Source organism: Chiroxiphia lanceolata, chromosome 1 (genome assembly GCF_009829145.1).
Source record: "Chiroxiphia lanceolata isolate bChiLan1 chromosome 1, bChiLan1.pri, whole genome shotgun sequence".
In the NCBI taxonomy this organism is placed as follows: Eukaryota; Metazoa; Chordata; class Aves; order Passeriformes; family Pipridae; genus Chiroxiphia; species Chiroxiphia lanceolata.
In genome coordinates this window covers 9,726,165-9,752,261 of record NC_045637.1, presented here as the reverse complement: position 1 = coordinate 9,752,261, position 26,097 = coordinate 9,726,165, and the positions used below count along the sequence as shown (strand labels likewise).

The window sequence follows — 26,097 nt, the reverse complement described above, 5'->3', positions numbered from 1 at the left end:
TTATGTAATCTTTCCCTATGCATATATAGACACACACTCTATTTTACCAATTTATGTTTTAAGTAATAAAGCATTTAATTGCCAATAAACATAAGTATTTAACATTGGACAAATACTAGCACTGGGCAATCATCAATGGTATGGAATTTAGCAAGTCCAAATGCCTGATGGAGTAACACTGGGCGTGAATGCAAACTGGGAGAGCAGTGACTGCAGATCAGCCCTGCAGAAAGGGATCTGGGCAGCAGCTGAACAGGAGCCAGCAGTGTGCCCTAGCAGCCCAGAGGGCAAACCCCATCCAGCATGACCAGCTGGACAAAAGAAAGGATTATCCCACTGTGTTCAGTGTTGGTGTGGCCTCACCTAGAGCCCTCTGTGCAGTGCTGGGACCCACCTGTTAAGAAGGATGTGAAGGCCCTTGAATGCCTCCCAAGGAGCACAACAAAGCTGGTCATAGGGCTGGAAGGTACATCCTGTGAGGAGCGGCTGAGGGCTCTGGGTTTGTCTAGTTTGGAGAACAGGACCCTGAGGGGGGATCTCATTGCTCTCTACAGCTTTCTGAGGAGGGGAAGGGGAGAGGGAGGTGCTGAATGTTTCTCACTAGAATCCAGTGATAGAATACATGGGAATGGTCCAAAACTGCATCAGTGGAGGTTCAACCTGGACATTAGGAAACATTTCTTTACCAAGATGGTGGTCAAACTGTGAAATAGGCTTAGAGAGGTGTTAATGTCCCAAGCCTATCAGTGTTTAATAGACATCAATCAAGGTCCTATCTCCCTTGCCTTTTCCGTTGTCTTCCACAGTTTCACAGCAACTCGTTCTGTGTGCTGCTCAGGTGATATTAGATCTCAGCTCTTCATCACCTGACTGTGGATTTGGCTCCCTGCCTGCAGTCTTTGGTTGAGGGACATTCTGTTTCTCTGCTGCAGTGCTGGTGAGGCTGCAGGGCCCTGTCTTTGGGTCCTCCTCTGACTCGTCCTGCACAGCAATGTGCTCTCATGCTGATATATAGGAAACTAATTGCATGAGGGGACCTGCCTGAATGGAACCAAAGGCAGTCTGAGATATATTTAAAAAACCTTGTCCAGGATTGAATCAAAGCACAAGACTGATCTAGTGTGGCTCATATTACTTTATTATTTGCAACGTAAGAAAGAGCAGAGCTGTTGAAAAAGTGTGGAAACAACAGTTAACCTTTTGTTGTAAGGTATTAAACTGAATAAAGAATAAGTGGTTGCAGTTTAAATGTGAGTGGATTGATTAATATGTAAAAAACTATGGAATTATAAGTATTTTTTTTCTTTAAAATTCAGAGTGGTATGGGGTAAAACAGATTTCTGAATTATGTAAAGAAGGAGACTTCATCATGGTCAGATCCAACTCCCTAATGGCCAGACTACCACCTAGTTTAGGAGGTCTCGTTTATATATAACTATAGGAAAAAAGCACTTAAAACCTTTGAGATAATAAAGCTCGGATCACCTTCATCAATAGTGGTAGCTCTAATTCATTCAGAAAAAGCTTCTCATAAATAATAGCATGTACTAGATACTGAAAAAATGAACAGAGTTCATTTTGCATAAGCTCAGGTGTTCCACATCTTTTAGTTCTCTCTCTTAAATTTATTCAACTGTCAGTGAAACTTCTAATTAAAAAAAATGTATTTGTTTCAACTACTTTACAGCTCTCTGCAAGTACTTTGACAAAGTGCATGCATGAAGATGCATTATTGATGATCTATAAAGCAGCCCTGTTTAGTTCACAAGCGGTTTGACATCTTATCCAGGATGAGGTAACCGTGACTGATGCTATTCATGCCATTCATCTAATTTTAGTCCAGAAAGTGATAAAAAAAAGTAATTGATTTTAGTTGGATCTTGGCATTTCCTTCTGGTCATGATTCTTTGATAGGTATTTGATTTTTGTGTTGTTAATCAGAGATTTTTCTAATGTAAAAGATGAGTCAAAAGCCAGAAATCTGATTTTCAGCCTCTTCTGTGGCTGTCAAAAATCTGAATGCCCTGGAATTCACACTTGGTAGGTTCAGAAAATGATGCACTGGCTATGTTTGTGCTGACCAGTCTAACTGTGCAAGGTTCTGTCTATGTTTCAAGATACTTAAATCAGCCCCAGAATGTTTCTTTCCTGGTCAACAAACTCTCTCACAACCTGTTTCCGGATTCAACACTTTGCACGTGATGAAGACCATTTCCAGTAGATAGTTGGGATGCAACTGCCTGGTTTTGGAAGCAAAAAGATTTCAGAAAAATGGAGTTGGCTAGTCTGTTCCACTTTTTCTTAGTCACAGCAAACACTCCCTGGGTCTGTTTAATTCACCCATCAAGTCATAGTTGCTATTATCCTCATGCAGATGTAATAGGAAGGTCTATGTATTCTGCTTGAAATAAATAAGGGTCTTAGCTGACCCTGCTTTGAGCAGAAGGGTGAACTTCTGATGCCCTCTCCAAACTGAACTGTCCTATGATCATAAGGTTCAGTTACATCGAGAACTTTTTGGTTTGACTCAACAGAATTGTGGAATTTTCCTAAATGAACTAAAATGCTTTTTGGTGCTGACATGAGAGGGTAGTAGGTGAACTGAGTTAAATAACCTTCTCAGTAGGACTCTGGGAACTTTGTCATGCTTGTGAAGGAGATATCCATTATTTTTAAAAAACTACATAGCAGGATGCACTAAACCACTGAACACTTTAAAGAATACAGCTCAGGTAATATGATTTATGGGATGCAACACTTTGTAGGGGAACTTTAGACAGGTTGAATTTACAATTTAAGGGAGATACTATCCCAAGAAGCCAGTTTAAAATAGCTCCAGGGTGAGTTTAACTTGGAATTAAAGCTGGAATCCAGTGTCAGCAGAAACTACTATCTAGAGAAGTTTCATATCATCAGATTTATCACTAATATAACTGACTTGCTCTGAGTTCAGACAGATGCTATAGCAACATGGGCAGAGTTAAAGTACTGCTACAGTCCTGTTTCTTATGTCAGTCTGCTCTGAGAGGCAGGAAAATAGTATATTACAAGAGACCACACACAGTATTATTAGAATTCTTCTTTTTCATTTGAAAACCATGTTATAAAAATATATATACTTCTATGCTATTTTGCAAATATAGCTTTGATGGTATTTGGTGGCACATTCAAAGGAAAGTGGTCCCAGAAGTACATAAACCTATTCATCTCTACCTGGTTCAGTTCACATAGACATCCAACAGAAAAAACAGGGAAAGACAAACTGTCCTCATGCTCTTTTCATTCAGTCAGTGGCTGAAACAGACACGGGGAGGTGACAATATGATCAAGTCTGGTGTGAAACCAATTCACTCTGAGAACTGTCTGAAAAGTGAAGGCTGAACTTGTGAATATCTTGCAATGTCCCTTTCCACCACCACACAGAAATGAAGGTAAGCATTAGGTTTTGGTTTTGTGAAGACTTATTCTCTCTTCTGGGAATCAGACTTTGTTGTGTCATGGCAGAGCCTTGTACATTATAGAAGAAATAATCTGTGGAAGGAATCCAGAACTGGATCAATTGTATCATTATATAATTATATAATTAAATAATGATTTACTAATAATGGAACATGAAAACAATTTCTGGCTATTTTACTGCCTGAGTAACTCTTTTAACAATCATTGATTACTTCATGATTTTTGTTAATACTCAACAGATGAAGTTAAAAGCAGCTTTTTCATGCTAAGGGGTAGGAAACCTGCAGGTCAGTCAGTGAGATCATCTGAAATAATTGTGGTGTCTTGAGATATTTTTGGTTGTGGGATTTGGTTTGATTTTTTTTCCAGTTTTCCTTTATTTCCCTCTCTCATGAATACATCTTAATATTAGTAGATAATTACAGACTTTTAATGAAGACAAGCTGTTATCTAATTTCTGGAGTTTAGCTTATATTGCATGCTGGGACTATTTATTCTGTCATAATAATTACTCTTTGAGCTGGTATTTTAGTGGGAAATAATCCAACAAATGAAACCACTCAGGACTCCTTGATTTACCAATCAAATATACCAGTACAAAGGTTTGTTTGAATTTCCACTGTTATAGGTATTGTGCGATTTCCCTTTTTATACTGTGAGGGCGAGTCCTTGAGGAGTTGAGCCTCACAGAACATACCTCCCTCTTCTCCTCTCAGTCACAGAGATTTTAGGAATAAGGACATTTGAGAAGGTGGTGTTATCTCTGACACCCACTTAGCTTGGGTGATAACTGTGAAAATGAAACATTATCATCTGATGACTAAACATTCCACTAGTATCTCATTTCTATCAGCTGTCAGTACAGATAGGCATTAATACAATAAAATTAAACACAAGGAGAGTTGTGCTGCATGTGAAAAGGTATTAGAACCAGCTAAACAAATGAACCCCTCATGAAGAGTTTATTATTTTTATTTTAATTTGCAATTCCAGTTGAAGCTAATGAGAATTTAGAGGATGTTGGGTTTTGCAAGACAGATGGAGTTAGGATTTTTGCTCATGCTCAAATGTGATGGAGCAAAGCTGCCTTACTTTGGAGTAAATATCAGATTTCATGGAACCTTCCCATGGTTGAAAGTTGTCTTTCAATTGTTCTCAACCGTTAAGGGAGCAAAGTACAAGAAGACAGAATAGAATAACAATAATAGCTTTTCTTTTGTAAGATTTTTAACAAGGTACAGTGATGCAAAAAAATCATTACAGAGAAAATCATAACCTTTCTTGGATTATTCTGTTGAGTTCTGACATTTTCAAAGAGAGAAGTGGAGCTGCAAGACTCAAGTCTAGATCCTCAGTATATGAGCATAAAATCAAGATGTAGACTCTCAATTAACAATAAATTAACAATTTAGATATATGGGTGCAAGCTGAATGAAAACACTCAGAAGTCCCTTGTGAGACAACCTGTCTATGTAGATTTATTTTACATGTTGTGTAATGAATGGATTTGATATTCTTGTTCTAATCCCTTTGACCGTGAAGTCATCAAGGAGACTGGAAGGAATATTTGGCAATGATACCTCAAGGTCTTAGGTTTTTTGGGCACTGCCTCACCAGAAGTGTTAGTACTGATGACTACAACGTTATCAACTACCTGTTGTCAGTGGAGAGAAATGTTTGTCTTTATGAGTTCAATGTAGCTGTTGAATCTGAAGAGTGGTTTCTCATATCTTGAATTGTCTCCCTATTATTTTAGACATACAAAATATTTATTTTGTAAAAAGTTCAGATGAAGATAAAAAATTTTATAATCATCAAAATGTCATTTCCAGCAGGTTTTAAATACGATAAAATTCTATAGGGACGAATATCATAAAAGCTCAGTTTTCTAAAGAGGATTTTTTTCATCTTAACTAAGAAAGACATTTACTTCTTTAATTCTAAATAATAGACTGTAGATAATTCTAAATTCTCTCAGAAACGTGGACTTAAGTATTTCTAATATTCCATGGTAGGATGGTCCTCCCTGTCAACTATATAAGCACATATTAGGATCAGTAACATAGGACTCCTATACTCTGAACAGAAGCCTGGGGAAAGAATCATGCTCATTGAATAGACAGAAATTCACACACTGGGATTATCAAACAAATTGGAGGAGATCTGAACTGAATTAGTCTGGGATGGACGACCCAAGGCCCAATGGACTTTGGTTTCATGGCTCCGACTGACTATAGCTGTCATTTAAGATACTAAAAATAGACCATCATTTCTACTGGATTACTGCCCTCATGACCTGGTTCATGAAAGGGCACGAGATGTTATAGACTTCATTGCGCATGTGTAAGGAGATTCAGAGAAATTTAATGTCTTAGAAGGAAAAGGACTTACAATGGGTTGGTTGCAGGTGGTATTACCAAGCAAATACAAAAGTTTTGATATGTGTCTCCAAGAAATTTTAACAGTGCCGGTACATTTTTTCTCATCACTGTGTTCTCTAATTCGTTTCACTTTCACTGTGGGGATTCCAGAAGCAAAATATTGATTACTTTGTGCAATATTTAGTCTGTGATAATTGAATCCAGCCTTCTTAGATATCATTGTTGCATAACCATTATTCAGTTAGATTTTTCCATTAATTAATTTTTGTAAAATTCTTTCTCTATTAAGAGCTCAGTAATGTAGCTGCAGTATGCATTAACTGTCTGATGTATGTCATAAGACAGATTCAGATTAAAGGGGCAAAGCAGTCTGGAAAAGAAGCAGATAAAGAGATTGGACAGCAATATACCCACAGAAAGAAGAGAATACTTGTGTTAGGCTACACTGTTTTATAAAAAAACAGCGAATGAAAAATTATTTGGATATGAGAAACTCAAGAACTTTGACATGTTACGCCAATAAAAAATTACAAGGATTAAAGAGATGGAGAAAACCTTTCTCGGAGCATTAGATGTCAGCCACTGTCACGGTAACTCACTGGACAAGCTCTACACATGGACTGCTGAAACATGGTTATTATTAAGTATAATTACATCAAAATACAATAATCTATCAGCAACATAATTATATTTACATGATGAGAACACATCCCTTAATTAAAACACTTCCAGTGCTTGTGGATTTAAGCACCAACCTAATTTAACAGGTAAAATTTGCTCATCTGGCAAATCTCAGTGCTTATGAGTTTGTCTATGAGTTAGTTTCCAGGCTAAAGGATAGTCACAGCTGTCTATTTTGTTTTTATATTGTTGTTTAATTTTATTAAGGGGATTGTAGGAAGCAATTCCTCCTCCTCAAACTCCTCTTGATAAAGACAACAGTACAAAATGAGAACTGTCAAGAACTGTGAAACCTCTCACTTGCAATGCACACACAGCTATTGTGTTACATCTCTAAAGCAGAACAGGTTAATAAAACAATTCAGTAACTGTTCCCATGCACTACATAGATCAAAAAAGTCCTGCCCTTTTCACAGTGACAATCCTGAGGTTTCTGATGCCACATTAGAATCACTTGTCTAGTAACAGCATTCTCAGGGAAGAAGTTCAGGACATTGGCAGAAACAATGAATCGGGAAGAATGGAAAAAAAAAGCATTACCTGATAGTTTTGATCATGCTGAGCCCCATTTCAACACAGCAGTGTGCATGATCCTGGCGAGGTTCTGGCAGCCCTGACACACAGTAGTAACAGTCCCCCAGAATCTTTATTCTGAGACAATGATGTTCCTAAGCATAAATGTATGAAAGAGACAGAAAATATTTGTGATTTTATTTTATAATTTTAATGTGAATATAAAAGTGGTAGAAAAATTATTGTATTAAAATAAAACAAAAACAAAGCAAAACAAAACCAACAAACAACCCCCTCCAAAACAACAACAACAACAACAACAACAAAAGACAAAAAAACACCCCCAAACTGACCAAACAAAAAGAAACCAACTTGTTTCTGTATGTTTCCTGTTTGTCACTAATACAAGTGTAATTTATATAATTTTTGAAATAAAGTATCTTTCCGTTTTCAGCACAAAAAGATATAGTGCTTTTTCTTCTATGCTAATACAAGTTGCCCTTGCTGGTAAGGAGAAAGGTTTCATCACAGCTAGGTGGAAGCTAGGCCAAGGATTCAGAAACACCAGCTGAGATAATGAATAACCCATTTTAGACTATATTCCTCCAGGGCATCTTTTCTGCCCCCTGTTTACACTAGAAATAAATGAAAAACCTCTTTCCTCCCACTGATAATCCCTGCCCAGCTAATGTTTCCACTGTCACACTCAAGCATTCCCAACAGCTATAGGATCTTATCAAGTATCTACATGTCAAGGATCTCAAAAAAGGTGTCTTGCATTAGGCTCATGCTGTGGAGAAAGGATGTTTCTTTGGCATCCAACTAGAGACATCCTTTACCCTAGGAGCAAATTGTGAATTTAATTTCTAAAACAGCAAAATTTGGCCTATGATATGTGTTTCAGCTTTTCTCTTCTCTCTGGCAACCTGTGGTGGAGACTACAGTAATCAAAGGAGTGGGGATACATTAAGCATACTGGTAAAACAATTTTAAGTAGGATATAGGAGCATATGTGAATGCTGGCTCTGCCCCAGGAACTGAATATTGTCCAAATGAATGGGACTACAGGCCCCATTCAAAGTTTTCCCATTCTAGGGAGAATGAAGCTTTGTAGTTAACCTCAGACAAGTCTTTAGCAATCCTGGAGTGGCACAGGGAACCTACAACCCAAAGCTTTTTCCGAAGTCAGCTGAAACCTTAAGCATTCCAGTGACAGTAAAATCTGCTCTGGGCAGAGGGCCAAAGTAAGCTGATTCACCCTGAAATCTCCTTAAACCATCAGTAGGAGCTGACTGTGTTTGAAGCTTTGGTTAAGTCTCCAGCTAATACCAATGCTGTCTTGCAGAGTGCAATGCTCTGCTATCCAAGTTTCACACAAAATTCCAGACTGAATTCATATGTAGCTCTCCTTTTTCCTTGCCCCCTTCTCTTCAGCCCGTCTGCAGACCCACACAAGTGAACACTGGGCATTTTTCATATGGCTGCAACTGAAATTGTACATCCTAAAATCCAACAAAACAACAGGATTTTTTGCACATTTCCTCCTCAATGGAAAAAAACATAAAATAGAGAGTTTCACCTTTTTTTTTTTTGCTACAGACTGAAACTATGAAACATAACAGTCAATTGACAAGTGGGTAGGTCTCAATGGCATAAATCAGTGCATGTCAAACTGTTAGTGGGCTTCCTTAAGCTTCAGTTTGTGTTCCCTGGTTAGCCAAAATGTGAAGAGATAAAGATACTATAAACCACAGATTCTAAAGTTCTTTGGCTTTTCTAATAGTGTCATTCAAGTGATTTATATTCTAAGTGATTCTTGCTTTTACATATACAAAGTAAAAGGATAATTTATAACATCATATTGGTTTGACTGAGGTGGAATAAAGTAAAAAGCAGCACTTTCTTCAGTCACTGCATATACATTACAAATAATATCTTCATAGTAGAATAGATGATAAAAAAGGGAAAACCAGTCAATTTCTAGGAAAGAAAGAAAGAATGGAAGAAAGGAAGGAAGAACAATATATCTCAAGTATTATCATATTTTAGTTTTTTAATTACATTTTTGCATGCAACATTTATCATGTACTTGTAGAACCTGCTTATCTAAGGTTGTGGGAAGCACCTATTGAGTGAGAATCTAATTCAGCACAATTAAAAAACATAGTCTACAACAGAAAAAAACCCTCAGTTGTTTGGTTCTTAATACCTTGCCTAAACTGGCTGAAGTGTTGATCCCAGTAAAGACAGGTGAAACTTCTGTCACCTTGCTGCATGTCTGAAATTCAGAAAAGTAGACAATTCCAGAGATGTGCTTTTTACGAGAATAAGAAATAAGAATCTGAAGCATGACAAGACTTGCTTATTAGGGTCTGCAAGTGCAAGTGTGTGTGTGTGACACAGGAGATCTGTTCAGCTGCACATGACTGTTTGTTTTTTCTTGTCATGATATGTCACCTCACTCATTTGCCAGAGCTCAGGAAGTTGTCTATGGAGTGAGATATCCAAACAGAGATGACTGTATGTAGGTGTCCATATGCCAGCCAGCAGTCAAGCTTGCCACTACCGTCAGAGGAGAGCCAGGCAGTGCAGTCAGGGGAGCCTGGGGACCGATTCAGCTCCCAGCTAAAGCAGTTGTCTGGGCTTCAGTTCAGTTGTCTGTTCCTAAACTTGCAGTGTATCGGTGAGATACTTGGGTATGTGAAAGATCCACACAGGACTAACGAACATGACATAAGATTTACATCCTACTGGACCAGGGGTCAGGCAAGGTGTGTCTATTAACACAAGAAGCCACAAGGAGCTTTTAAATGATTCTTTGTCTTCTTCTTTTTTCCTCTTAGTCAAATTATTGTGACACTTAAATGTGAACTGTGTTATGGTCTGACTAAATTGCTCTCATGCTTTTTATTCTTCCCTTATTATTCCCATTATAGTTGTTTGAGAAGTAAACTCTGGACTTTTTATCACTGCAAATATTTCACCTAGAGAAAGATAATTCAAAAACTGACAGGAAGGACAGGGGGATAATGGCATCTACCTTTGACAGAGGACTTCATAGTCTCCTGAGATTCCCTCCAATAACTCAGTAGTTTAATCACATCTACAATTTAGACTGGAGGCTTAGTTGGAGTGGTTGTACTAATGCATTAAGGTTAGATTCATGGCTAATGTGGGTAGCCATGCTGTAGTTTTAAATAGGAGACTGAGTTTTGTAAGGCCCTACCCACTTTTCAGGGGTATAAAATAATAACAGTAGAAATCAAGATTTTTGTCATGCTGTAGAGCTCAAGCCCACTTCCTAAAATCATCTCACTGCAGTGGTATCTTAGAGTGTAAAGTTGAAATTAAAAGGAAATTAATAAAAAATCCAAACGTATGAAGAAACTGTAAAATGAGTAAATTATTTAAATAAGAGAAAATGGGCCCACAGAAACATTGATACAAGTAATATTTTTCAATACAGTGTTAAAACACTGTTGTGAGTCTATCATCATCTTCTCTTTAATTTATTCTATTCCTGTTTCCCTTTTCACAAGCAATTCCAGACGCTGTCCTTGGGCACGTAAATGACAGCTGATATTATACAGACATTCACATGAGTATCCATCAGCCTCACACCCCTTGCCATACTCATTCATTAATAGCAATTACTGAAGGTATCAATTAAATTCTCAGCTTGTCACAAATAGGGGCTCTTTTCCCCCCTTACTTGCAGCTTTTCATTTGTTGTAAGTGAAAGATTAAGGGGCCTGATTCTGCCAAGATTAATTCCAATCAGAATTTTTGCCTGGGGAATACTGAGCAGACTCAAACACTCGACTATTTTTAATAATATTTCTAGATTAATTCAGTGGCAATTGATAAGAAATCTTTTTCCAATTCACCATAATCTAGAGCAAAAGAAAATATGCATATTTTTCATAAATAATTATCTCGTATGTGGTGAATGATTTATGTTTGAGCTTATTAAATACACCCCTAGTGACTGGAAAGGAAGCCAAGTAAATTGGCATAAGGTGGAGCTGCAGAAATGAGTTGCTCAAATATCGAGTTACTGAAAGACACAGTCAGAGACTTCATTAATATTTCTTGTTTCCTTGGGCTAAATTTCTGACAAGGGGAAAAAAGTTATTGTGTTTTATAAGTTGTGTCACTTTTTAAATTCTACCCATGGTGAATTAATCACTTTTGAAGGGAACATTATAGGCTAGTGAACAACCCACAGAAAAGTCCAGTTTTCTTTCAATTTTTATATTTAAGCTAAATATTTAGAACACTGTAGATAAGAAATCGCTGAGGCTGAACTACAGAACAAAGGGATGATACACATAAGTCTTCTTTTAAAAGGCAACCAGAATGGGAGGAGGCAGGGACTTGGCCTTTGTCTACAATATCTCAGTTCCTGTAACATTTGCCAAAGGTAAAGGAAACCTGGATAAAGGGCTTTTCTCAGCATGAATGGGGCCTAGGCCAAAGCTCTTAATCAGCAGTCTCGTTTAGGGTGTGTAGGAGAGAGAAGTCCATCCAAATTCCTTCTATTTCAGCTCTGTCACTTTGGAAAACAGAGGTGGGACCCTGAGAGAGCCAGATAGAGGGGAGTTCTCAAGCCTGGTGATATAGGCAAAAATGAGGACCAGGTCTGGCACCCAGTTGCAAGGATTATTTCTATTTTTCATACACATAAAGGGAAAAATGTGGCAATCTTTCATCCTCTGCCTGAACTAGGAAATGCTTAAGTATGGTATGGCCCTCTATTAAAAACTTTGTACATATTTTAACAAATCATGTAAAGAATGTTTTTTTTTTCTTTAGAATAACCTATGGTGAGGTGGTTAAGACTCCTCCAGGCTGACAGAAAATATGGGTTTGGGGTCTCTCATGCTGCAGAAGGAATTGAGGTATGTTCCTGTGTGAGTTTTATAATATATTATACCAACATTTCTGTTCCTTGTCATACTGTAGAAGAAAAACAGCTGTGACTGTTGTGTCTGGTGAGGAATTCTCCTTGCCAGCTAATGTTAATTAGGAGATTATGCCATGATTTCAGATGTGGAAATTCCTGTTAGAAAGATTCAAGGTCTTTGTTTCTAGATAAGGCAAGAGCAATTCTTCAGGGAAATTCTGCCCCTTAGGAGTTTCTAAAACTTTAGTTACTTCAGGTATGTGGTACACTGGTCAACAACATCTGAACAAGCATGTGCCCAGGTGGCCAAGAAGGCCAAATGGTGTCCTGGCCTGTATCAGGAATAATGTGGCCAGCAGGACCAGGGCAGTGATTGTCCCTCTGCACTCAGTACTGGTGAGGCCACACCTCAAATCGTGTGTTCAGTTTTGGCCCCCTCATGAAAAGAAAGATACTGAGGTTCTGAAGTGTGTCCAGAGAGGGACAACAAAGCTGGAGAAGGGTCTGGGGCACAAGTCTTATGAGGAGCGGCTGAGGGAGGTGGGGGTGTTTAGCCTGGAGGAATGGAGATTGAGAGGAAACCTTACTGTTCTCTACAACAATCTGAAAGAAGGTTGCAGCCAGGTGGAGGTTGGTCTTTTCTCCCAAGTAACAAATGATAGGACAAGAGGAAATGGCCAGGGGAGATTTAGATTGGTTATTAGAGAAAATTTCTTCATCAAAAGTGTTGTCAAGCACTGGCACAGGCTGCCCAGGGAAGTGATTGAGTCATCAACCCTGGAAGTATTTTAAAGACATATGAGTGTGGTGCTTAGGGACATGGTTTCGTAGTGGCCCTGGAAGTGTTAAGTAAGTGGTTGAACTCAGTAATCTTGGAGGTCTTTTCTAATCTATGATTCCATGATAAAGGGTATGGTGGACAATTTCTGAGAATATACTTGTGAAGCCTAAGTTTCGTTCAAATCCTAATTTAGTCACAAAGTCAGGCTTTTGGTTTTTTGGTTTTTTCTTTTTTTTTTTTTTTAGGTTTGGATTTGCATAAGTCTTAGTTTCTGAATTACTGAGAAATTTTAAAACTTAAATTTTCATCTGACTTTTTTTTCATAAAAAGCCCACATACTATCACTTATAAAATGTTTTGTGGTCTAGGGTTTTATTTGACTATTCAGGTCTTTTGATGGGCTCTTTGCCATCTGAAATACTACTACCTCAGTGAGAACATTGTTTAATGGGATTACTTATTCATTGGTTAATACCAATTGTCTAATGACAATTAATTATTGACACTGGTTAGGAGGAAAAGCATCCTATAATTAAGCACTGTGAAAAGAATATTCACTCTCTCCCTTTACCATAATAGAATTCTATATATATGATGTCTATATAAGGAACTAAATATCACATATGGATGCTCATACTCCAGTATAACTCTGCTTCTTGATACAGCAACACATATATATATACATGTGAAGAAATTCACAACCTTTTTTTACCAGCATATATGTTTAAACAGACAGGGTGTTTTTTAGGGAGTCTCTGGACTCCTGCAGATTATATGCTTGAAGAACAAAGCACTGCCAGCTCAGAGCTGAAATGTGTCCTGGAACTATAAAGCACTTCAAGAGGAGTATCTTTGTCATGGAAACAAAAGAGCCGCCAGTCGTCCCTTCCTGATACCAGCAGGTGAAGGTATTGTACTGGGGCTATAGGCTGATGCATTGTTGTGGAGTTAGGTTGATTGTAGTTAGGTTGGTTTTCACCCCTGGAAATACTAGGCACAAGTAAAATTGGTAATACACTGTTGGATGATTTTTTGGCAGCTTCTCTGCAACATCACAGGAGAAAATATAATCAAGGTTACAGAAAAAGGACACTTCTCTTAGAAAAAAAACCAAACAAAACAGAATCATCACTTCTTTAATAAACTCATTTATTTAGGCTTTTAGTCTTTCCTCTTTGTCATATCTGAAACTGAATCTACACACAGTATAAATGCATTTAGAAATATGAAAATTTAAAACATAATATTGGCTGACATCTAGCACTGCAGAGAAGGCAGAGGAAAAACAAACATAAAAAACCCTATTATTTCATCAAAACAGGACCTTTTTTAGGATTAAGTGTCTTACTGAATGTCATCTTGTTTTCCTTCTCTCCTCAGAATTTCTGCCTAAGGAAAGTATTAATATTAATTAAGTTTCTGTTTAGCCCTTTCAGTAGATGAATATATAAGGAAATGTTTTCTTCAGTTCTGTTTTATGCCAACTTATTTCTCTTCCTATCTAAATGTCACTTTTCTCTTTAATAACTGTAAATCTTTTACAAATATCATAAAGTGATTAGAAAGGGGAAGTAGATGTACATAACATATTATTGCATTTTTTTCTTATAGGAAATATTGAACTTTTATTCAAAGTGTTCTGTGGTAATAATACAGATATTACAGATTTTTATTAATTATATGCATTGACATATGCCATAATGCTTCTTGTAACCTAGAGAAGATAAAAAAAAAATATCTCAGAGCTCTCATTCCTTCTGCATTGCTTAATAAGGCTTAATAAGAGAAACAAGAAACTAAGCCAAATTACATTCATCACCAAGCTGTGAAATAGTGTCTTCTTTAATATTATATGATTTATATAAGACATTAGAGAAGATCCAACAATCCTTTATATGGTATTATAAAATAATACTTTTATTTAGAAGTAAATAGGGATTTATAAGGATTTTCCTTAAAATCTAAAGAAACTGCCTCAAGCCTTCAGCAATTGACCTCTTTGCTTTGATGGTAATTCTTAGCAAAACCCAAGAGTCTGAGTAACAGTGTCTATTTGAAAGAGTTTTGATAACCCTAGTTAAGCTGATTAAGAAGCAGTTAAGTGATAGATCTGAAACCTAGATGTGTAATCCTCCTTACAGGAAGATCCTTCTTGGGAGGTCTTGAAAGGGCCACTTTCCAAAAGGCCTGTCAAGGATTTACAGGCAAGTAAGAAACCTTTGCTAGTAACATTTGCAAAAGGGATAAGACAAATAAAATGAACGATTACAATGCAGACATCAGGGTCACAACATGACAGCAAAGACATAAAACCCAAAAATAATATTTTTCAGTACAAAAATGTTATTATTGTATGCTCAGAAGCATGATATTTGGACAATGATCAAAGAACAAGAGAATAGGAGTAATGGTGTTGATCTGCCTCCATCATGCTAGTGGAGGTTAGTCCAGAACACTGTTTTCAGTGCTTTAAAAGGGATTCAGGAAAAGTGGAGGTGTTGTTGAAAAGCAGTCCCCAAAACTATTTGAAGTAATAAATCTTACGGAGTAAAAAACCTCACTATGAGCTTGGTCTGTTTCTTTTATCAAAAGGAAATGTAAGAGGCACCTTGATCAAAGCATGCAAATGTATTCTCCGAGAAAGTCAGTAGCTACAAGATTGTTCTTTTGTCTGGGAATAATGGGTCATAGCAAGAATCAGTGGATGTAATTCAAAGTCAGAAAAAAATCAAATAGGAAACAAGCTATGCTGAATTAACAGTGTGAGTCTTAAGGCACTGGAAGAGACTATCAAGATACACAAGTATTTCTCCATTTTCTGGTACCTTCAGATGAAGACTAGGAATTTTTCCAAAAGATACACCTTTGTCAGGTGTGAAAGCTTCATACAATATCAGTTGGGTAGGTTGATATGTCTGTGTAATTCATAAGTCCTTAAAAACTGGGACAAGAACCAGTCAGCGTCCATTTCCAAAAAAGGCAAAGGTTAAGTTCAATACAAGTTTTAGACACTTTTATTTTAGGCAGTTGGCCCCCTCCATAAGAGTCCAGTGAAGAGTCTTGGTTTCCTATAAAGTGAAGAGGGAGAATTCATCTCCTTGGGTTGGACAGAAACACCAAAAACCTCTCTAGGGAACCAAGAGAGGCTCCTCTCTGTTGAGCATCACTTTTGTCGGGATATCAGACAGTTGTCATGACATCCAGGTCTCAGAAGTCACATAAGAGGAACACAATCAAAATGCCTTTCTTTTTTCTAAATTTTAATTAGTTCTGGTCAGATCATTCTAATCTCTGTTGTCAAATCTGTTCAATTTCTGCAGTGATTCTTACCTGTGTCTTCCACTTTTTCAGAGGATTGTTCTAGACCAGTGGATTAGTCTAATCAAGGATGTGTAGAAGAAAAAAGCAAATTCCCAAACTACAAAAGCAAATGCATGAAGGAGCCTAGACTCTTGAATTTAGGGACTGGGGCGTTCCCATATAATTAAAAATACCAAGTGGCAAGTGAGGGTAGATTCTCTGGATTAGACTTTTAGGTGTAAATGCCTTCCTTATTCTTAAATCCTTTATTGGATCTAGTCTTTCTATACATAATCTGTATTGGTTAAATATAGATTATGGAACGATTACAAAATATAGTTAATGATCATGAATGCCAGCCAAAACTGAATTGTGAAGCAAGGCGATAAAACATTTTATGTACACATTCTTCCTAAAATACTTCTGTGACATACATACATTTAATTTGGTGTACAATATATTTCTTCAGTTAAAGTAGCTATTTTTGTCAAGCCACACAAAAGCAGACATTACCCCTATGAGGTTTCTAAAAGACAAGACTGAGGTAATTCTTTCACCATGCTTGGTTTTCAGTGTAGATCAAAATTGATGAGAGGTTTTTGTTTGCAAAGCAAACATAGTAAGTTGCATTTACCAATTTACCAGTACCCAGGCAATGGGTTATGGCATCACTCTGTACATAAGAAAATACTTTGCTATTTTATATAAAAATAGTTGACTCTAAAGAACTCTGAATAATTATGGAAGTCTTGCCTTCTTTGATTTTGATTTGTAAGCTAAGAGAAAACCTCAAGGTTCTCACTGATGCCCATGCAATTCGTGTACAAATATCCCATAACCCTGAACTAGAAATATATAAAAATCAGTGAGGGGTGTAGATCTGTACATTAGACCAAGTCACCATGGACTACCTTGAGAGTAAATAGATAACATGGTCTATGATGTTCAGAATGAAGTTCATGCTTTCCCACAGTAGGTCGGAACATTTGGTTGGATAAATTATAGGATAAACTCTATTGAATGTACCTCATTGCCTCCACTTGATAACCTTATTAGTCAGCTCAGATGTTGAAACCTAAAGATAGTCTCATTAAATGAAATTTTGACCAAAGAAACTCGAAAAAGAATAAAAGATGCTAGCTTAGCAAAACTGAGCATGTGATCTGCTTGTATTTTTGTGCTCTGTTTTTTTTCCTGGTCAGTGCTAATTAAGTAGCGACTAATTTGCCTGATGTAATAATTTCCCCTGCTGTGTTTAATTAATTTCATTGTTGAGTTAGACAGAATCCAACCTAAAGATTGTAAACCCTGCTAGTAACTAACCATTACAATGATTGTGGGGAGTGATTACATGACCTTAACCTTCCTCAGTCCTCAGAAGAAAAGACAAAATGAAACTATGGTCTAAAAAAAAAAAAAAAAAGACAACAAAAATTTTCCGGCAAGGATCAGAAATATAAAACTTTCTTAGATATTGTGATAGGTGATCTGCTTTTATACTATTCTTGGTCCAGCACCACAGAAGCACAAAGTTCTGCTGACTACCTCAGTTTTCACTTGCTATCAGAACTCATCACTTTTGATGAAATTTCTCAGTGTCTTCCAACCTCAATGGTTGTACAAAATCCCTATGGGGAAAATCTGGATGATTATTGTTCAAAGTGATCAGAGGGTATTTCCCAAATACAGAACTAATTTTGTCTTTTTCCAAATACACTGTGTTTAACTCACGTGTGCTAGTCGATCAAATCTGGCAAAGAGTTCATTCAGCATTCGGACCAGCTCCTGGGCTGATAGAGTTGTGGAAAGGTTGGTGAACCCTTTGACATCTGCAAAAAGAATGCTATAAAAAAAAGAAAAAAAATATTAATATTGCAGTCTATTTCCTTTGATGTCTGAATGTCCTAAGTTACCTCCTAGTAATTTACTGTGGAAGGCTCATTTTACTAGTTTTGAAGTCATGCTACTTTTGCTCTAGAGTTCTGGAGATTCAGGAGTACTGAATACAAATATTGAAGGGATTAAACAAATACTACTAAGCAAGAGTTTTACCCAAAATGGAATTCATAAAATTCTAGATTTTCAAAAAATTCAGGAAAATATATTTAAGCTTTAATAAGTACAGCTGTTCCCTTTTATTAATGAGAAGCCTGAGGTATGGTGTACCCTTAATATAGAGGGCTGTATAAAACAGATAGACTTGACACTCACAAGTCTATTAGTATCTGACAGTGTTCTTTGAGGGTGGGTTTATGTATAGCTGTTTTTTTACAGCAGGTTTGATTTCAGCAATTTCATTTTACTGTGATTTTCAGGCTTTTTTTAATCTGCGTGCTGTATAAGACTCAAATCCTAAGACTACAGACAGATTAATGACAGTCTTGATATATACCAGGTTCAGGTCAGTTTTATTGCATCAATTTTAGACATTTGACAGAAGTTCCTGAGTCAGAAGTATAGTGTTCTCTTTTTAGGGTATGAGTCTTTAATTGAATAATTCCTTTTTCATTTTATTTACTTTACAGGGAGTCCAGTGAGATCACACTTTGACATTGGGTGTATCAAATTGTGTGCCTGAAGTTGTGGTGGAATCTAAGATAACGAGCTAGTTGCAAACAGAGTTTTATCCTATATTTTAACATCCAGTGAATTTTCTAGTCTTTCAGCTGTTCACTGTGCCTACAATGACCACATACGAATATAGAGAAACACACACATACACACAAAGTCTGTGATGTGCAGGTTGTCACCCAGGCCAAAGCATGTAATAGCTCAGTACTTATTAGATGAAAAAAGTGTTGTCTATTTTAAAAAGTAGTGATGTTCAAAAAGTCACATATCTTTCTGGTACAAACTGGTAATAACACAAATGAATCTTGTTAGCACTTGAAAGTCAAGGAATAACTCGTGTTACAATTTGAGTAGCTGAAGATTTTGTTTCACTTTAGCTGAAGGCTTGTGTTGAACAAGATACAATTTGTGTGAGAATTACTAATGTACACAATAATAAATACAGTAATGATCAGGTTGAATACCGATAGTACAAATCATCTTCAAAGGTATGGGCTGGTAAGGATTTGGGCGATGATTAAACAAGAGGCTCACAAACTTGGTAAGATTTTTACCAGTGAGAAAAAGTAAAATTAAAAGGTAAAGTACCAAGAAAAGGAATGAATAGTAATAATAGGCAGGATTTATAAAAATAAGATTTTTAAAATGCTATTTTCTACACTTTTAATTATCAAAACAACAAAAGTTTCTAACTGGATACTAATTTGAAGGAGTCATATAGGTTTAGGTAGTATTCAGTGTTTAACATTTAGGAAAGAAATAAGGTTAAACCTAATTTTAAAAAGATCTAGCTTCTGGCAGTGTGCATAGAAGCCAAAAAGTGCCTGTACTGTAAAGTCTGCAGAATCTTAATTTTCAATCTCTTTCAAGTATAAAATATATTTTGACTTTTTATCTCTCACTATAACCCTTTTCCATTCAAAAAAAGGGCTATCGTCTCCCTATTTTTATTCTTCTACAGCAATATTTACCTTGGCAATGAAAAAGATTGATGGAAGACTTTTTAATTTAGTGCAACTCAAACTTTTTTGAGGGTCCTTGATCCTTTCAAGCAGATTTAATAGAATAAAATAATATATCTGAGCTACTGCATGGCCACAGAAGAAGTAGATAATCAATTTACTCCTTTGCAGAAGTACAAATTACATTTATTGAACTTGTCCAGGCAAAGTTATATTTGGATTTCATCAAAAGGCAAAGTACATTCTTTCCTAGCAAATTATCTCCCAACATATCCGAGAATGTTATTTTTCGCTTCCTTCAATGATAATTTCAATGCTGCTCACTCTATCATTTGTTTCTGTGGTTTGGGACAAACCTATGAAACATGTTAGCAAAGTATTCTAGTGGTCAGGAACCACAATAAAATCAAGATTCTGTACTGTCATAATTATTCTGGTGTAAATGTACAATTAGGGCTTATTACCTTGAGTAGCAGCTCATGGGTAGAATCACCTTCCTGCTAACTAACTCCAGGAAAGGCAAAATTTAGAGAGCGGAATAAAGAAATAGGATTAGGAAAATAATAATAAAACTGATTAAATAAAAATGGCTACTAAACAGAGGAATCATTTTTGAGAGCATCTTACAAGTCTCCATCTCATGTTTCAGTGTGTGAGGTGAACCAATAGGATGTGGCAGAATATGTGTCCACATGTAAGCAGGGATTCACTTGCTGTGCAATCCTGAACAGCAAGGGTAAAAAAGTGAAGGAAAAAAAAAAGACCCAAATGGTCCACACTCAGAGTTCAGTTCAAACGGATCTTTCTATGGCAATGGCATCCATCCATCCTGATGAGTAAAATAAGGCCCCAAAATGCTTCTCTGCTCAGGGATTGAACAAGGGTACCCTAATTTTCTAATTTATTAATTAATGAAGCAACAGAAAGGAAACTCTCAAACAAGTCATTTAGCAGCATCTGAGACCTTAAACACTAAAGACAGGCTGCTCCACCCACCTGACGTTCTCATAGCGATGAATGTAGATCTTATGAAACTGGTGTTGCAAATGTTCATCCTCTACATTGGTCATATCATTAATCATTTCCAGGACTACAAACCGTGGTAAGACAGAGAGCACCAGCCGTTCCTAAAACAAAGAGGAAAGCAAAGGGTCAGTATCAGTCTGAACTGGTACTTCACAGTGCCCTGTTTAGAGCTGGATAGCTGGTTATTTAGAGTGTTACCCTCTTCTCTAAAACTTCTGTATCAGACCTTGTGATAGGTTACCAACCAACCAACCAACCTAGTCCAGAGTCTAGCATGTCTCTGGACTGACTGGTTTAGATAAAGAAGAATGCAAATGAGTTCAACTGAAGCCACTCAAACTGGCCCTCTCTGCTAGGAAGACTGGAGAACATATTAAGCATTTCTGATGAGTTTTGTTTGTGTCTCAGAAACGCTCAGAAAGAGTAACATTTGAGACAAGTTGAAGTGATAAGTGATTATATACATGCACATGCTTACTTATAATGTATATCTTTAATGATTAATAGAGTATCCGTGTATATTAGTTTATTATTAGTGTGCAAACACAGTACATCTGTGCATAATAATGTACATGTACTTCTAATATTAGTGTATAAGGAGATGTATACATATAAACACAAGTGCTGTTTTCCAGCCCCTGTCATATTACAGCTAACCACAGAACTTCCACAGAATTTCAAAGAATATTCTGAATTGGAAGGGACCCACAAAGATCATTCAACTCTTAGGTGAACGGTCTGTATAGGGATTTAATCCGTGACCTTGGTGTTATTAGTACCATGCTCTAACTAACCATATGTAAGCAGAGCCAGAAAAGCCCTCAGAAGATAATCAGTCTTTCATGAAAACCCTAGATCACTGTCTGAGAGATTTTAGAATGTCCCTGTTTCAGTAGCTCATCAGTTTACGGCATTGACAGATTTTGCAAGTATCCAACCCAAATCTGTTTCTCCGCAAATTAAGCTTTCTTTTAATCCTTTCAAAGTGGCTATGGATAATTATTGATTGCTGCCTTCTCTGTAATAATCTTTTTGTACTAAAATATTGTGATTATGTCCCCTCACCCTCAGTCTCTTTTTTTTTTCTTTTTATTAGCCAGATTCGTCCAGTATTGGAACATATCACCCCAAATTACTCTGAGGCAAAGCCAACAGTTTTTTGCCAAACTGGTTCTTTTACTTTACAGAATTGCAAATAGTGAAATCTTAGTGAACTAAAGAAGAGAACATAAGTTCTGTAAGCTGCTTATCACCAAATTTCAGGCGACATTTCAGGGAATAGCATATGTCTAGGGAAAGCCAGACATGAACCTCCAAATCAGACACATACGGAAACTGCAGATGACACAGATGAGTAAAGTTCTCCCAGGTAATGCCAACAGAGGAAATACAGTGCAGTGTGAATATCTTCCTGTGTTTTCAAAGCAGTTTAGTAATACCACTGTGGAGAATGCACTTATAGGGAAGGGCATGAAGCTGTGTCAGGGGAGGTTTAGGTTGGATATTAGGATAACTTTTTTCAGCCAGAGGGTAGTTGAACACTACAATAGGCTCCCCAAGGAAGTGGTCACAGCACCAAGACTGACAGAGTTCAAGATGTGTTTGGATAACACTCTTCCCTACCCTCCTCTTCTCTCCCCTCCCCTTCTCTCCTCTCCTTGCTGTCAGAGAAACTGATGTTGAGTTTTTTGTGGGGCAACTTGATCCTAAGAGGTATATAAAAAACCCTCATCTTATCCAGGCTGTGGGTTATGTCCCTTCTTGAGGGTAAAAAGTTGGTCAGAGAGAACAAGACAGATCAAAGAGGGATGATGGGTGGAATGAGAGAAATATGCAAAACAATCATGAAAATAATGATTTTTATGCCAGCAGGATTCAATTTCATGGATGAAATGTAACCATACATGAAACATCTGAAAAAAATGAAGGAATGTTTCCCTAGGATTCATAGGAGGTGATATAATTCCTAACTCACAATTTTTACAGTGTAGCTCATGAAGAATTTCCACTCTGAGTGGTCTTAGTCAGTAGTTAGTAAACAATCCTCAGCTACAATGGAAACACATTGTGGATAAACACCTCCATTTGTCTAGATGGCAGCCCCAGCTGAGGTGAACTGTGCATTTGCTTAAGAAGAGAAAACATATGCTGCTAATTGCTTAACTGGAGCAGAGGTGTATTAAGCTTCATTCTGAGATGGTGGCTTTCTCCTGTGCTCCTGCCTGCATAACAGGCTAACACAGAAGATGAGAAATCTGAGAATCTACTGATCTTTAATACACTTGTTCTAGAAACCTTTACTAAATCAAGTGTTGTCTTTGGGAGGGAGAGACAAAAAGTAATCTGAGGCAGCAATGGCTGACACAGAGCAGGTGGTGAGCTATAACACAGGGAGCTCATCCTTTATTCTGCTAAAAAGCCCAACTCAGATTTTCCTTTTTGTCATACAAGGTGGTGTTAATTTTAGCATATCTGCATTGTCTTGACTTTCTTCGGCCCTTTCCACCTGGGAATTCCTCTATCCTATACTCTTCTGATGTGTAAACACTGGACGCTGGCGATAGCAAGAAGAAAACCAGTCCCTCAGGAGGTCCTTTATACTCCTGCAAAAGCAAGTTTTCACAGAAACATCTCGCCCTGAGGTAGCTTCACTCATAAGCAAATGTCCCATGGCATCTGAAGATGGCATGTTTGGGAAGAGCTGCTGATTGATATTCTATAAACCAGAAATATTTTTTATATTTTTCGTCCTTAAACCTCCTATAAGAGAAGGCACTTAGGCTATATATTCCTTCACTATGAAGATACATAGCTCAATATGACCATATAATAAATCCACCCTCTGAACAAATCAGATCAGTCTTTCAGGGAGTTGTATGATTAAAGTGTTTTATGACTTCTTGTGAAGATACATACAGAATAATATAAATTTTTTTCACTGTAAAAAGCAATATGTTATTTCCTACCTTATCCACGTAAGAAGACAAATAGGAAAACAAATTCAAAATGAAAAGGAGTTAAAAGAAAGCAAACAGAAATCATGGTTATTACTGAACTGTTTTTGAAATCTGTGATAAGAGAACATAAAAAAGGTAATTTCTTCATAAATATATGGTTTAAATGGAGAATGTTCTTTTTTTTGTACGAAAATGTACGAAAATCTTCTGTTCCTTATTTGCATTCACTTAAGAAGGTATTAAGCAATGCCTCTAGAACGTTTATTTAAAATAAAACATAGTTGACTTGACACATGTTCACTAAGCCAAGAAAAATGTGCCCAGCACATTTGATAGCCTAACCTTCATGCTACTCATTAAGGTAAGTAAAACGTTCTTGTCTGCACATAAGATCTGGCAATGACCCATAAAACTGAGGTTAATTAGTATACCCCTGCAGCAGCCCTCCTCCATTAGCGCTGCAACATGTGATGAGCCCTCACTGGACCACAAGTAAAGGTGCATACACAGCTCATGTCACTATTCTGCATTATCTGTGTCATGCTGTGGAGGAGCACTACAAGAAAAATAACATTTAACTGTGTATGTGTGAGTGTGTCTATATATATTTTGATATGGTTCTTCAGCCACCAATCAATTATTTGGTTCTGAAACATTCAAAGGACAGAAAATTTTTCCCTCTGTGGGCATCAGCAGTCTCTTGCTGTCCCAAGCTGCTCTTACACCACATCACACTGACGAGGTGATGGGGATACTGAACCAGGACCCTTCCTCAAATTGGAAGCTGAGAGATGGACTCTAGTGTGGATCACTTCCATCCTCTCTTTTCCTGCAGCTGATGCTAGTGTTTTGTGGACCAAGATATGTCCCTCTTCACAGGCCTTTCACATTACTTTGCTTCAATCCAGCAGTTAAAAAATATTTTTGGTTACTAAAGAATGAGAGTCAGGTCACTGTTCCCTTTATATAACGATCCTTGCCACATAACTCCCCTTTAAACTCATTAAATATTATTGTTCCCATTTCACAGATTTAGATACTGTGGCATGAAAGAACAGCACAAACGAGTGGGGATCATGTGTAAAAGAGTAGTAGCAAATCCCAGAGAAAAAAAAACTGCATTTTTTTTTTTATAATCTTCTGTATCTTACTATTTGCACGATCAAAGAGTCCTCACATTTCTAGTCAATCTCTCCTGGAAGGCATTGTCAGAGCTGGAGGGGAAGGCATGAGAAAAAATATTTTCTCTATTTCAGAGAAGAATAAAGAAGTGTCATGAACTCCAGGGTGAGAGAAACTACGTTACCCAGTTCTATTGAAAGCTTGCTAGTTGAGCAATGGGCTAAGTGGTTCAAGGGTGAACAGCAGTAGCAGTAGGTAGTTTCAAAAGAAATGGAGATATATTTGTTCAAGAGAAAAGACAGAGAAGAAGGAAGATAGCAACAAAGGGATGCCAGAAAAGAGCTGGTGAACTATTATCCTAATAACCATTTAACCATTCGTGACATGAATCAACCCTAGTCTTTAAGATGGAGCAGTCAGAGTTTAGAGTAAATAAATGAAAAAAGAGCCTTTAACCTGAAGAATAACCAAGGTAAAGAATAAAGACCAGTAGAAATCGCTATATGTAACAAACTGATGGTAGGATTCAGGTCTGAATTCAGACACCTGATTTTTGGCGACTACAGTGTAGGTATGCCCAAAGTTCCATTTTATTCAATGAATCTGGAGAGATACTCAACAGATCATATGTAGATGACTCCTTTGGTGTCACTACAGGTCTCTCTGGGTTCTGTTGTCTGCATTGACTAGATCTCAGCTGATGGTAGTAGGACCTCATAGGTGTAGAGTGTGTAGTCACCTAGTTTAGGAGGCGTCTAAACATGGAGCTGACTCCTACCCAATCTACCCCTACAGGAAAATTTAGGAACAGTGAGATAAATCCTGAAGTGATAAAGTAAATGAACTTCATGAGTCACATACATCTATTTAAAGTCCCACAACTGTAATATAATATTGATACTGTCTCTAAGGCTCATTTTTTTGTTTTATGCATCTGCAAGAGTCATTCTTTGTCGAACATCTTCGCTGTGGTGTGCAGGCACCAGGTCTCCATCTTGTGAATAAAAACTGGAAACCTTTCCACTGGGGCTGATCAGAGAGAACAAAACACCAACAAGCACAAAATATCAACAAGCAATTTGGGATCTGCAAGAGATTGCTAAGAGGAAGGTCAAATTCCCCAAGGTTTCCCTACAGGGTCTGCTGTCAGCATAAGCTCCCTGCACCAGCTCCCCTGAGATGGTACAGATTTTCCTTTGTTTTAAAACATCTTTACTGGGGTTGGCTTTGCCAAGGGATGAAAAGCCCCTCCTGATTGACGGGTCAGTTTAGGTTCTGTTCTTCCTCTTCTACACATACCATCAAATGGGTGAACCCACATACATGTTTGTGGGAGGATATCTTTGGGTTGGGAAACAAGCTGGCTGTTCCCCAGACACTAGTCTAAAATTGGAGTGGGCACACCCCAGAAATATTTAACTTGACAGAGGCTCTAGAG

The 26,097-nt window shown here is 37.3% G+C and overlaps 1 protein-coding gene across 2 annotated transcripts in view; it reads right to left on the bottom strand.

Annotated features, from left to right (window-relative positions):
* ADCY8 (adenylate cyclase 8) overlaps positions 1-26,097 on the bottom strand; it is a 125,374-nt gene that overhangs the window by 55,455 nt on the left and 43,822 nt on the right. For both annotated transcript variants that reach the window (XM_032698171.1, XM_032698162.1), the window contains exons 3-5: positions 20,551-20,681; positions 17,753-17,864; positions 7,062-7,189 (exon numbers count right to left, since the gene is read on the bottom strand). In XM_032698171.1, the coding sequence (XP_032554062.1) occupies positions 7,062-7,189; positions 17,753-17,864; positions 20,551-20,681 (371 nt within the window). The remainder of the gene's footprint in view (positions 1-7,061; positions 7,190-17,752; positions 17,865-20,550; positions 20,682-26,097) is intronic.